The following is a 12,695-nucleotide window of genomic DNA, read 5'->3' as shown; positions in this document are numbered from 1 at the left end:
TCTACTTCAAGGAACACTATGCTTATACAAAGATTTATATTTTTAGCTAGAAATCCAATTCATTTATTAAGAAAACAGAGAATATCGTTGCTTGAATTTTTGGGTTGACCTAGGTACTTTTTATTTAAAACTTTTGATCCTAATGCTGTGTTTTTACAGTAGTATATTATTGGTTAACAGTAATAACAATAAAAATTAGCTTTCATCTTACCAACTGTATTTGTTTGCCCATTTTCTGCAGCCATCATTAAAGGTGTCTTCCCAGAAGAATCTACAGAGTTTACTTGTGCATTATGGCTAAGCAAAAGCTGTAAACATTCTACGTGATCTGTAAAGGCTGCTGCATGTAGGGGAGTTCTAAGAAGGAGAAAAAAACATATGTTCTTAGAAACAAAAATCAATTGAACTCTGATATAGCCATTATTTCATATAGAAGAGCCTGTATTAATAAATCTTTAAAAATGCTTAAATGTATAATCTGGAAGAACATAAGGGAAGAACAAGAATAAATTATAAAATGTTGTAGCACATGGTGCTCACATAAAGAATCACTAGCCTCTAATTTAAATTTATTATAGCCTTCTAGCCAACTCTGGACAGTTTACAAAATGTAATACTAAACTAAAGTAATGAAAATGATAGACAAAACAAAAGATCTGACTAAAAGCGACCATTAAAACAAAAAATCACACACACACACACACACTACATTAACCACAGGCCTAGGACCAAACCAAGATTAGAACAGCAGCAGAGAGGATGCCATTCATACTCTTTGGGCCTGTGACAGAAAAGGCATGCTACTTAGATTCTACAAGATGGGAGCAATTAACAGAAGTGACCTAGAATACAACCACTTTGTATGTAGTGGTGGGCATAAACAATGATTTCTTCAGGTAACTAGATCCTATGTTATGAAGGGTTTCAAAGGTAACAACCAGCACTCTGAATTGCACCCAACAGCCAACTAGCAGTTAATTTAGCTCATATAGTAGTGGTGACATATGAGCAAGAGAAGTGCCCTTAACTGTTTGCATTGATGCATTGTGAATCAATTGTAGGTTCTGGATGATCTTTGAAGACTGCCGCATAAAGAGCATATTGCAGTAGTCCAGTTGTGAGGTGACCAAAATGTGAATGACTATCTGTAGGACTCCCTGGTTAAGGAAGGGATGCAATCAGTGCACAAGATGTATCTGTATAAAGATCTCCTGACCACAGCTGATATCTACTCTTTGAACAGAATCTATAGTTCCAGGAGGACCCCCAAATGTGCATCAGTCTCAAATAGAGAAATTCAACCTTATCCAAGACCAACAATAGACATATATCTGTCAAAGGAGGGACATGGCACCACTGTTATGTCAGAATTGAGCCATAGTCTGTTCCTCCTCATCTAGAGCTGAGTGGCCTCCAGTCACTAGATCAGTACCTTGACAGCTTCCTTTGCTCAGCCTAAGGTAAGGCTGGGTAGCATCAGCATACTGATATTGACTTCAAACCAGATGACTTCATTCAGCAGATTCATGTTAAACAGGAGAAGGGAAAGTATCAACCCTGGGGTACCCTAGAAGCAAGGAGTCATGAGCACCATCTCTCCACATCTTTCAATATCAAGTGGAACACTGCAACCATGTGCCTCTCATTACCAACTCCTGCAGTTGATCCAGAAAGATATCGTAATTGATGGTGTTGAAAATTACTGAGTGATTAAGAATGGATATGAAAACATGTCTGCCAAATGTTGGAAATGCAATCAGATACCAGGTTCGTATTATCATATGTAGTAGACATGTCCAAAAGCAAAAAAAATTGGACCAAAATACATACATGGTTAGAAAAAATTATAAAGCAACATATTGATTTTAAACCATATGTTAACAGCAGCAGAATTGTTTTTGCGCAATAGTGGAAAAATGAAGACATCCCTTCAGATGGAAGTGTCATAAAAAAGTATTAGAATGTGCAGAGATGGACAAATTAACATTAAAAATAAAGGAGAAGGAAGAAACAGAATACTTTTTAACATGGGATTTGTTTTACCAATGGCTAATTAACAGAAACAGAGGTTAGAAAATAAAATTATTAAGGGAATGATTAATTATATAATAAAAGTTTTCTAGTATGGGTAAGTTAATGCCAATATTATGTGACCATTATCGATATGCATATTATGATTACTACTGCTTACTGTCTTTTTGTTATTCAAAATGAATAGTAGTCAGACAACACACTGTTCATATAGATATTTATTTTATGTTTTAAAGAAAAATATATCAATAAAACATTTAAAAAATGGATGTATTGCCCTCATCCTGTTCTCAGATTACTGACAAGCACAACTAACAAGTTATCTTCCTACACTGAAGCAGGCTCAGATAATACTTTTTTTCAACAACCTAACTGCAATTTGACCACCTTCTCCACAATTTTCCCACAAAGAGAAGATTGAAAACTGGCTGATAGTTGTCTAAAACAGAAAGATGCAGAAAATATCTTTAAGATATACTTTTAATTTTTTTCTTATTTTTCCTTCATCTTCTTCTCTTGCTCCTATTTTACTTCCACTTCTTTATTTTTATATCTTTAGAAATGCTGAGATTTTTCTAAGCCTACCATGTCTGTTGCCTTCTAGATGCAAATCATGCAGTTTTACTGACAGAACCTGGTTTGGACATTTTTAAAGAGTTCTATACATCTTTTTCATATACAACTCAATAGGGGGCTCATTCCTCCTCTTATAACAGCAGCAGCCCTGTGGGGTGAAATGAATTGGGCTGAGAGAGCACAATTGGCCCAAAGTCACCCACCATGTTTTTTAGGTCTAAGGCAAGACTAGAACTCACAATCTCCTGGATTCCAGGCCAGCTTTAACCACTACCTCAAATTGGCTCTCTAGCTAAAAAACAGTTAGAAACTCAAGGTAAAGAGCAACCTTTGTTATATATTAGATCCACAGTTATACCTATTTGGCTATAGTTTCATTTTATTTAATATCTATATAAGATTAAAAAAATATCAGAATTAAGTATTTTAAAATATTCTTCAGTTTAGTATTTTCAACTTTACCTTGCCTTTGCATCTGTAGAATTTACAATTTCTGATCCCAGTATATCAATTAGCATTTCAGCAGCACCCTCGTTATCATTTATCCTATTAAAGAATTTTAAAAGAAATTAATTCCACAACTGAAGTTTGATTAAAAAAAACCATAATGAAGTATTTTGGAGTCACACAGAAGTTGCTTACACTGCACAATGTAATGGACTGAAAGAATTGCCTTCCATTTTCTGAAAAACTTCCTGATCCAAAAGAAATTCCACACAGTAATCATGACCTAAAAGTTTTAAATACCAGAGAATAAGCACATAATACAGTTCATTTTTATAATTAATGAACATTTATATATTTAACCCACAGTAATATCCTAATATTAAAAAGCTCCCTTTTTATGACCCTGTAATCCCTTAATTCTTGGTAGAGTCTGGGCGACCAAATAGAGCTAAGCATTTATGGGCTGGAACCCCTTCCAGACATCATACAGAGTTCACAACAGATATTTTTTCTTGCTCCCTAGGAGAGAAATATCAGCACTACTTAGGATTAAATTCTCAACGTTCCAAGTGGGAGATGAGCATCTTCACTACGAAGCTACCATGTTGCTCATAACTATTCTGGTGTGTGTGTGTTTCAGATAGCCAAGAGCAATAATTATAGGATGAAATCAAGAATGGAGTTGTACATGTGTAGGTTTTCCTATTTCTTTAGCTTTTCACTTAAGAGACATTTAAAAATCTGCCTAAACTTCAGAATTGGTTTCTGTTTTATAAATTTACTGATTATATATTGTGTGACTAATCAGTTTACCTCACTTTGAAGAGATTTAATGTATACATATCAATATAGCAAGTGTCTGGAAACAAACAACTGCTTTTGGCAAGTATCTTTTGAAATTCCTGTACCATTTTAGGATTTTCATTTATTTTCTACCATTCTTCCACCAAAACAATATTTATTTTCTTACCATTGTAACAGGCCCAGTGTAATGATGTATATCCCTGATTGTCAGCAGGTATCATATCCCCAGGTGACAATGATTGTAAGAGTGCTCCTAATACCCCAATATGTCCACAAGCAGCAGATAAATGTATAGGTGTACGTCCTCTGCAGTCTCGTAATGTGGATTTTGCACCATGATGAAGAAGTGCTTCTACGCATTCCTCATGCCCAGTAACTGCCTGAGAGAAAATTAATAAAATATGCATTAAGCATGGATATAGGCGCTTGCAGATATGAAAAAATAAAAAAGCTGTTCTCCTCAACCAACTTTCATTTATTTTACTACAGTTGCTTTACTGATATAAAAACTAATAAGCAATACAATTGCTAATTAGTTTTTATATCAATAAAGGACAAAGCTACTATAGAAAAAAATATTTGTAACTCAGGATTGAACTATGGAGTCCTTGGTGCTCTCTGAGCTTGGCTATTTTCTTCCAGACTTTTCATTATCTAATCAGGGTAATATTACTGCATTGAACATCTTCTAGGACACTGAATGTCATTACCAGTACCTAATTTTGTAATAACACACACACACACACACACACACACACACCCCAAGCTCAGAAAGCACAATAGAGCAAAGTTAGATAGCTGTGGATATAAAAAGTCAGATGGGATCTTGTGATTAAGCTAGCTTGTTCCATATTTATCTTGCTGGACCATGCCTTTAACCAAGTAAGACATTCAAGCACATCTTAGCTAAAATCTAAACAATTATAGTCAGCTGATTTCCTGTATTACACTAAAGCATCTACATTAAATTGTAGATGATATACAATGAAGTTAAATCAGAAGTATAGATTGATCAGCTTGAACTCAGTTCTCCAACTCTAGAAATATTTTTGCTTTGGACAAATTTTCTGTCTTCATCACATTACAAAGACTTAAGATCTTGATCCCTGACATTCAAGGCATGGATTTGCTTCCCACCCTAGTAACATATTCTTAAATATTAAGATTGTTGTCTAATTATTGTTTGCTATGAGTATCATTTTAATAAATGTCCATTCTGTTTTCTGATAAAAATATTTTCTTGTATTCCTTTAGGTTTTTTTTTTCCAGCCTAGGATATCACACAGAATTTAATAAGAAAATAAAGAAGATTTGGGCAATATTCTTAGGTTATAAATTATCAATTCCATAAATGGTGAGATTCTGAAATAAAAAATAAAACATATTTAGCGATTTATTCTATCTCACAAATGCAAGCAGTATTAAGAACATTTTTCTGTAAGTTTGGGGATGCCTACTGTTGAATTCCAATTCTCTGTACTCTATTTTCCCTTCTTATCAGTAGCTCCCTAGAAACTAAGTTGCCCATTACTGCAGTTCAAATCCCAAATGGCAAAGAGAATCTGAAAAAAGAGAAAATATATTCTGCCAGACCAATTGTGATGAAAATATGAAGTTGGATACAGATGGAATATTTCTAAAGAATAAGATAATACATTGAATTTTTTGGGGGAAGAGATACTTCCATGGTAATGTAAATTATATTTTTTTAAATTATAGGAATTATATAAGATTTATACATTCACTGTGAATAATGTAGATTAATACAGTAAATTGGATTTAGACTATTGCAATACATTTTAATATAATCTATTGCATTTATAAGTTATTATTTCAATGACACCTGCTTAGTCTGGATCCAACATAATATTTCTGTTACCTTAGTTGGAATTGCAGCAATGCTACCTATCGAAGCAAAGAGCAGGGTGGGGGTAGGAGGACACACCTGTTGTCTCTCTTACCCCTCTGTGTAATGCTGTTCTTCCCCATTTATCTTTGGCATCTACATTTGCTCCTTTGTTGAGTAGGGAATAGACACAATCTGTATGCCCATTAAGAACAGACAACATCAAAGGGGTTCTGAAAGAGAAAGATAACATAATGTACAGTAACAGCATCATTCTGCTATCATGCTCATAACCTGCTTAAATAGGCAGTGAGAAGCAATATAAAGAAACCTGATCTATGAGTTGTTATACCCCCAACAGCAAAGGTCCTGTACATTTAAATGACAGAAATCACATTCTTTTCAAAAGGATCTTGTATCTTTTACTACCTGGGTGGGAGATCACTGCAGGCAATCATGATTGCTGACCAGGAAAACTCAAAAAGCAACCCTTTCCCTTCATTTCTATATTGTTACCAGAAAACTACATGAGCATATCTGTGAAATCACCAGGAGTCCACCCTATTCCAAAAAGTACTATGAAACAGAACTAGGGTTCCAGGTTACTATACTTTCTGTTCATTTTATTGTTTTTAGTAATACAATGTTATTCTGGACTGTGGAGTTTTTTTCCTTTAAAAAGAACTGCAAAAATGCTAAACTCTATTTTCATTTGCAATATTCTCTAATGTACAGACTTTGGATACACATTTCTGTAATGTATATATGGTTTTAAATTGCATTCCCAAATAAAATAACCATTTTCTTTGATGTTTTTATTACAACCATTGGATTTCTTGCCAGATGGTCTGAAACTTTGCCCTTTGGGTCTGAATGGGGAGGAACAAGTTTAAAGACATCTGTGATAAAACTCAGTGGCAGCATATTGCTAATTACTTTGATATCATGGATCTTTCATCTTTAGTTCTAAACGGGCTATTATGTATGATTTGATAAAACTGATGTGCAATTTTGGTTTTTTCCTTAACTTTTAGCTCCTGCTCAAATAGTAGATGATATCAGTGCCATAAAGTGAACTAAACCAAGAAATCAATTTCACAATTCCAGCTAAAGCTGCTCTTTATCTGACTGTTATGGACTTAAAATATATTTTACTCTTGCTGCCTTGGCAATGAAGCTGGTGTTATTCCACCAGAAATTCTTTACTCTGAATAAGGGTAGCTATAGCCAGAAAGTCATCGCTTCCACCAATTTGGGCTTTTCCTGGATTGGAGTTCCTTATCATAGTTACTTGTGCACCAGTCATTTCTGTATCAACCATAGAACATTCTTGATGACTTTGAGCCAAACATGCCTCCTCATAGTCGTTGTTATGAGGATATAATTTAGGGAGACTCTTACTGAGGTCATCTCAAACTACCCCACAAAAAGGCAATATATAATCAGAATAATAATTATATTCTATAATTTATATTATGTTATGTAATAATAGATAACATTTAATACATTTATTTTATGTATTTGATATAACAATGCATGCTAATAAATACATTAAAAGGCTAATACACATTATAATTACATTGCAGTTATCTGCAATAGATAATCCCACTTTGCAACTTTTTTCACTTTAGATACAATTATTTGAAACTTACTGTCCATTTCCATCTTGAATGTCCACAGCATTCTGTGGTTCTGCATTTCCAATTAACAACCGTAAGCATTCTGAATGACCATTTGTAGCTGCAAAATACCATCAACAAATAGTAATCATAACCAGTGATTAAGAACAAGTCTATTTTGAAGAGTTACATTTACCATACAAAACCATTTTAAGATGTAATAGATATAAAACTGATACATCAGTTCTTGTTTTATGAAAGACACGAATCACCTAGCTGAAATTAATAGATCACCTCAAATCTAAATACATCTGTAGTCAATCTTCTTTATGCAAATATTTTTTTTATATTATGTAATCATTTGAAATGTATTCTTTAATATAAAACTTCCTTATTTAATATTTAATATTTAAATGGTAACCAGACCATTTAATGGTCTGGTTGCCAGCATATTTACAGGTATGATTCAAAATATTAGTTATCATCTACAAAGTTAAATGACATAGAAATAAGTTATTTGAGATCTGCCTATGTCCTATGATTTCTGCCAATAGAAACAGATCAAGTTGGTGTGCGCCAGTTCCACTTGGTTAAATAGTGCCATCTATTGGAAGCCAGGAAGTATGCCTTCTGTAATGGTACCTGTGCTTGATGTAGTTCCTGGAGACCCTAAAGATATGACTGTTCTCCCAGGGCTTGGATGAGGTGTTTGTGGAAAATTTTGCTGGATATATTTTGTACATTGTTTTTTTGCCAAGTACACAGGTTATCATCTTTTTAATCTATTTTATATTTTGATTTTATCTTGCTTTTGTTATATTGGAAAGTGCCCAGATTCAGTTCAATGAAATAACATTAAATAAACTAATTTCTTTTAAACATAGAATTATGTGATTGTAACATAAATTAACAGTTTATTCTTATGCATTCCTTGAGAGAAAAGTATATTAACAAATATATTCTATTTTGCACTCTAGACAAAGACAAGCAAAATGATACTGATTATCATTATTTTAAACATTTTAAAATGTTTGAAACATTTTAAACTGAATTTTTTGTAATATATTGTAAATGTATTCAATATAGTAAAATTTTCTGTGCATAGGCTTATAATTAGTGTGTGTGTGTGCATACACAAACACACACACACACACACACACACACAATAAGAAAAGGAAGAAAATTTTACCAAGACCCAAATACCTAAAACATTTCTACAATGGGCCTGTTGGAATGAAAACCAGAAAGGAGAGGCCATAAACACGCTTCCATCTGTAAAATAAACTTCCACTATGATAGAAAAACTATGTATTTACCAGCAGCATGTATTGGTGTTCTCTTTATAACGTAGTCTTTTACCAAGATAGAAGCTCCCTGATTAATGAGTACATCCACACATTCAACATGTCCCTTAAAAGCTGCAAGATCCAAAGGTGTTCTTCCATTATTGTTCCGGACATCAAGATCCAACAAAGACTGCACTAATACTTCCAAAGCTTGGTGATGTCCATGATAGGCCTAAACAAAAAAACAAAAGAAGACATTGCTCATACCTTAGATGTCCACAAAGGCAAGTAATTACTAAACTATAAATATTAAATCATACAGATATCAGGTAGCTTTAAATAATCCTACATTGAATATTGGATACAATGAGTACTTACAGCTAAATGCAATGGACTAATTGGTGTCCTGTTGTCTGAATCATTCAGCATGTCAGACCCTGATGTTTCCATTAACTAAATAAAAATACAGTTGATAATGCAATCAGATGTTTTTAGTTTAACATCAATACCTAATATTCCATTTTAACTAATGGATAAAAAATATCAAAGTTCAGTCTATAAAATACAAATGTCTTTGCTAAAAAAATTCCAAACATTACATGACAAATGATGGACAGGTAGACGAGTGTATGGGTGCATGACTGGACACATGATGTTTCTAGCTATCAGGAGAGTAATAATCTGAAATGCTTTGGATTCTATTGTAAAAAGCTGCTAGTTCATGTGGGAATATGAAGATAGCACCTTTCTGCATCTCTTTATAGCAGCAAGATACTTGTCCGGTTCTACTATTGGACAAGTACCTTTCACAGCAACCAGAAAAAATGAAAGCTGCTTCAAAAGGCTGGAGACAGATATATATGAATGAATGTGCATTCTGAAAAAACTTTTAATAGAATCATACGTATTGTTTAATAAAATATATCTGATTTCTCAATCTGATTTCCACATTTCAGAATATTTATGATTTCCGCAGCAAAGATTCTTGTACTTACAACATCTAAAGGTGTTTCATTGGCAATCTGTAATGAAATCAATTTTAATACAAGTTAAGTCTGAAGTGTTAAAATGTAAGTTATTCAAACAATTTAGAATTAAGCAAGATAGCCCTTGCTTAATCAATCATTCATTCAGCAATCATCCAAGGTTACAATGACACTAAATAAATGGTAGTTATGAACTGTCCTTGAAGTTAAGAGTAATTTTCAAAGCACTTGCTAGAATGCAAGTACATCTGTAATGCTGGGTATAACCATAACTATATATTTTTTAAAAACAAGCAGATTCTAATTAAAATGTATATGAAAATAGCTAAACAGCTAATAGATAAACAGTATTTATCTATTAAATTTATTTTCTGCTTATCTCATTGTGAAACTACTCTAGGCGGCTTCCAACAATAAAAACAGAGAAATTAAAAGACGTGTAAACATTACAGTAGCAAAATAATGAAACAATACAATAAACAATGAAAACAGTTTATTTAATAACAGTTTATTTAATAAACTAGCAAATAATTAAATAAAATAATAATGAGATTAAAAGATGGGCAGGAGAAATCAGGGAATGTAGGGGGAAGTTAGGGTTTGCTATTAGTCTAGTAGTCACCTCTAGTAGTATCATATTTAATGGATACTGTCTACTAATTTAATCAAATCTTTAATATTATCATTAGCTTGTAATAAAACATTCAAATATGACTGAGACTGGGCTTCATGCTGTTTAGAGTTCAAATAAAAGTATTACATGATTCCAAGAAGATAGCACAGAATGCTCAAAGGCTTCTAATACAGTATAATGACCTCAAATTCATATGAATAGATATAAAAATTTTCAAATTTGGTTTAACTTTTCAAAACTCAATACTAAACTTCTGTTTTCTGCACTAATTTAATTATCCATTTTTTTCTTTTGAACTTTTAAAAATAATTTATCAAAATTTATTTCTAAAACAGAGTTTTGCATTAATGATTATTTATTTCTAAACATAGTTCATATTTATTTTTCCTACCAATTCAAGGCATAAACGATGTCCGTAAGCAGCAGCATAATGAACGGCATTGTAACCTTGCTTGTCTCGAATCCCTGGGTTTGCATCATTTCGAAGTAAGTATTTCAGGCACCTGAACAAAATGAATAAAATTTTAATATAACTATTCAATGAGAAGGGACAGCCTAACATGAAATAGTCACTTTTGAATCTTCTCCCTACTGATAGTATTATGAAATATGGCAAAGACCTATATTGCTGGGAATGCAAATCTAGTCCAATCTAGAATATATTTTCTTACAAGATTTCTAGGTCTGTGAAGGAATGATATGCTTAAGCTTATTTTCCTGTGTGCATTACTATGTCCCTGCATTCTAAAAGATCTAATCTAATGTTTTTCAAACTAAGCAACTTTAACTTAATGTGGATTTCTGGCTGGGATATTCTGGAAATTGAAGTCCATACATCTTAATGTTTGAAAAACAGTGATCTAATCAATATTTATTTTTAGTGTCCTTTCACAATTATCAACAATATTGCAAATAATTTGTTTCTATGAATGTAATATTCTTTGAATTTAAATAACATCAACCAATGTTCTTCGCACATTCAGCAGTTATAATATGGGAATCTAAAAACAAGTAGCCCACAAAAGTTTTTGATGTTATAGTCAGTCTATATTTTTTTTAAAAAAGGAAATTGTTGCAGTAGAATTAAGAACAAGCAAGTGAATCTTTCATTCTACCCTGTTTTCTGTTACTGGAAAGTTTAGGAGGATAAGTGCATTGGTAAAAAGCTACACTATATTATTAATTTCTCATTATGTAACTATATAATTAATATTTGATTACCAAACTATACTGAGAATCATAGAAACTATTGATTAGCACAATTTGTGAAGAGAGAGGCTTGAGGTAAGATCTGTGTTTCAATTACAATTTTGTATATTTAATCTTACAAGTCATAAACAAAAAATTAATTAATCGACATGGAATGTGTTACATACTTAATGTCTCACATACTTTAATAGTAGGAATTGGGTTTTTTTTCTATAACAGTGATGGCGAACCTATGGCACGCGTGCTACAGGTGGCATGCGGAGCCATTTGTCAGGGCACGAGAGGCACTGCCCTGTCAGCTGGGCAGCGTGCATGCGCACGCTGACCAGCTGAGTTCACCCTTTTTTGAAGCCATTTTTTGCACTCCCCAGGCTCCAGAGGCTTTATAGGAGCCTGGGGAGGGCAAAAAGAGCCTCCCCCCCGGAGGCCCTCATGAGCGTCCCTGAAGCCTCAGGAGCGCAAAAAAATGACTTCCGGTTTGCTCGGAGGGTCGTTTTGATTGCTCTCTAGGCTTCAGAGAAGCCTCCTGAAGGTCCCTGAAGCCTTCGGAGCACTCAAAACGGCCCTCTGAACAAACCGGAAGTGACTTCCGGTTTGCTCGGAGGATCATTTTGACTGCTCTCGAGGCTTCAGGGAAGCCTCCTGAAGGTCCCTGAAGCCTTCGGAGCGCTCAAAACGACCCTCTGAGCAAACCGGAAGTGACTTCCGGTTTGCTTGGAAGGTCGTTTTGAGTGCTCCAAAGGCTTCAGGGAAGCCTCCTGAACGTCCCTGAAGCCTTCAGACCGCTTAAAACAACCCTCCAAGCAAACCGGAAGTGACTTCAAACTTCCGGTTTGCTCGGGGGGTTATTTTGACTACTTTGGAGGCTTCAGGGAAGCCTCCTGAAGGTCCCTGAAGCCTCTGGAGGGCTTCTGGGGGTCGGGGGAGGCTGTTTTCACCCTCCCTATGCTCCTATAAAGCATCTGGAGCCTGGGGAGGGTGAAAAAAGCATGCAAAAATGGGGGGGTCGCACCTGTAGTGCACGCATGTGCACTGGGGGGTCGCATATTGATTATGGCATGCCTGCACATGACCCCCCTGCGCTCCCCCCACTTATGGCGCATGAGCCAAAAAAGGTTCGCCATCGCTGACATATAATATCCTTCATAATCATACATGCAGGAGTAACATCATAATTATCATAATAGGCTGCTCTCTTTAAAATTATTCTTCTTTTAAATATAAGATAATCTGTCAAGAAACCTTTTTGGAAGGAAT

The 12,695-nt window shown here is 34.2% G+C and overlaps 1 protein-coding gene across 4 annotated transcripts in view; it reads right to left on the bottom strand.

Annotated features, from left to right (window-relative positions):
* Positions 1-12,695, bottom strand: part of ANKRD28 (ankyrin repeat domain 28) — a 95,969-nt gene that overhangs the window by 20,348 nt on the left and 62,926 nt on the right. For all 4 annotated transcript variants that reach the window (XM_081969833.1, XM_081969834.1, XM_081969832.1 and 1 more), the window contains 10 exons: positions 10,621-10,732; positions 9,605-9,631; positions 8,988-9,062; positions 8,640-8,841; positions 7,357-7,444; positions 5,820-5,937; positions 4,025-4,238; positions 3,250-3,337; positions 3,070-3,153; positions 212-357 (listed from right to left, as the gene is read on the bottom strand). In XM_081969833.1, coding sequence (XP_081825959.1) covers positions 212-357; positions 3,070-3,153; positions 3,250-3,337; positions 4,025-4,238; positions 5,820-5,937; positions 7,357-7,444; positions 8,640-8,841; positions 8,988-9,062; positions 9,605-9,631; positions 10,621-10,732 — 1,154 coding nt within the window. The remainder of the gene's footprint in view (positions 1-211; positions 358-3,069; positions 3,154-3,249; positions 3,338-4,024; positions 4,239-5,819; positions 5,938-7,356; positions 7,445-8,639; positions 8,842-8,987; positions 9,063-9,604; positions 9,632-10,620; positions 10,733-12,695) is intronic.

This window comes from Natrix helvetica (genome assembly GCF_964273705.1).
Source record: "Natrix helvetica genome assembly, chromosome: Z".
NCBI lineage: Eukaryota > Metazoa > Chordata > Lepidosauria > Squamata > Natricidae > Natrix > Natrix helvetica.
The sequence above is the reverse complement of the archived record's forward strand: the minus strand, read 5'-3'. Positions and strand labels throughout refer to the sequence as shown.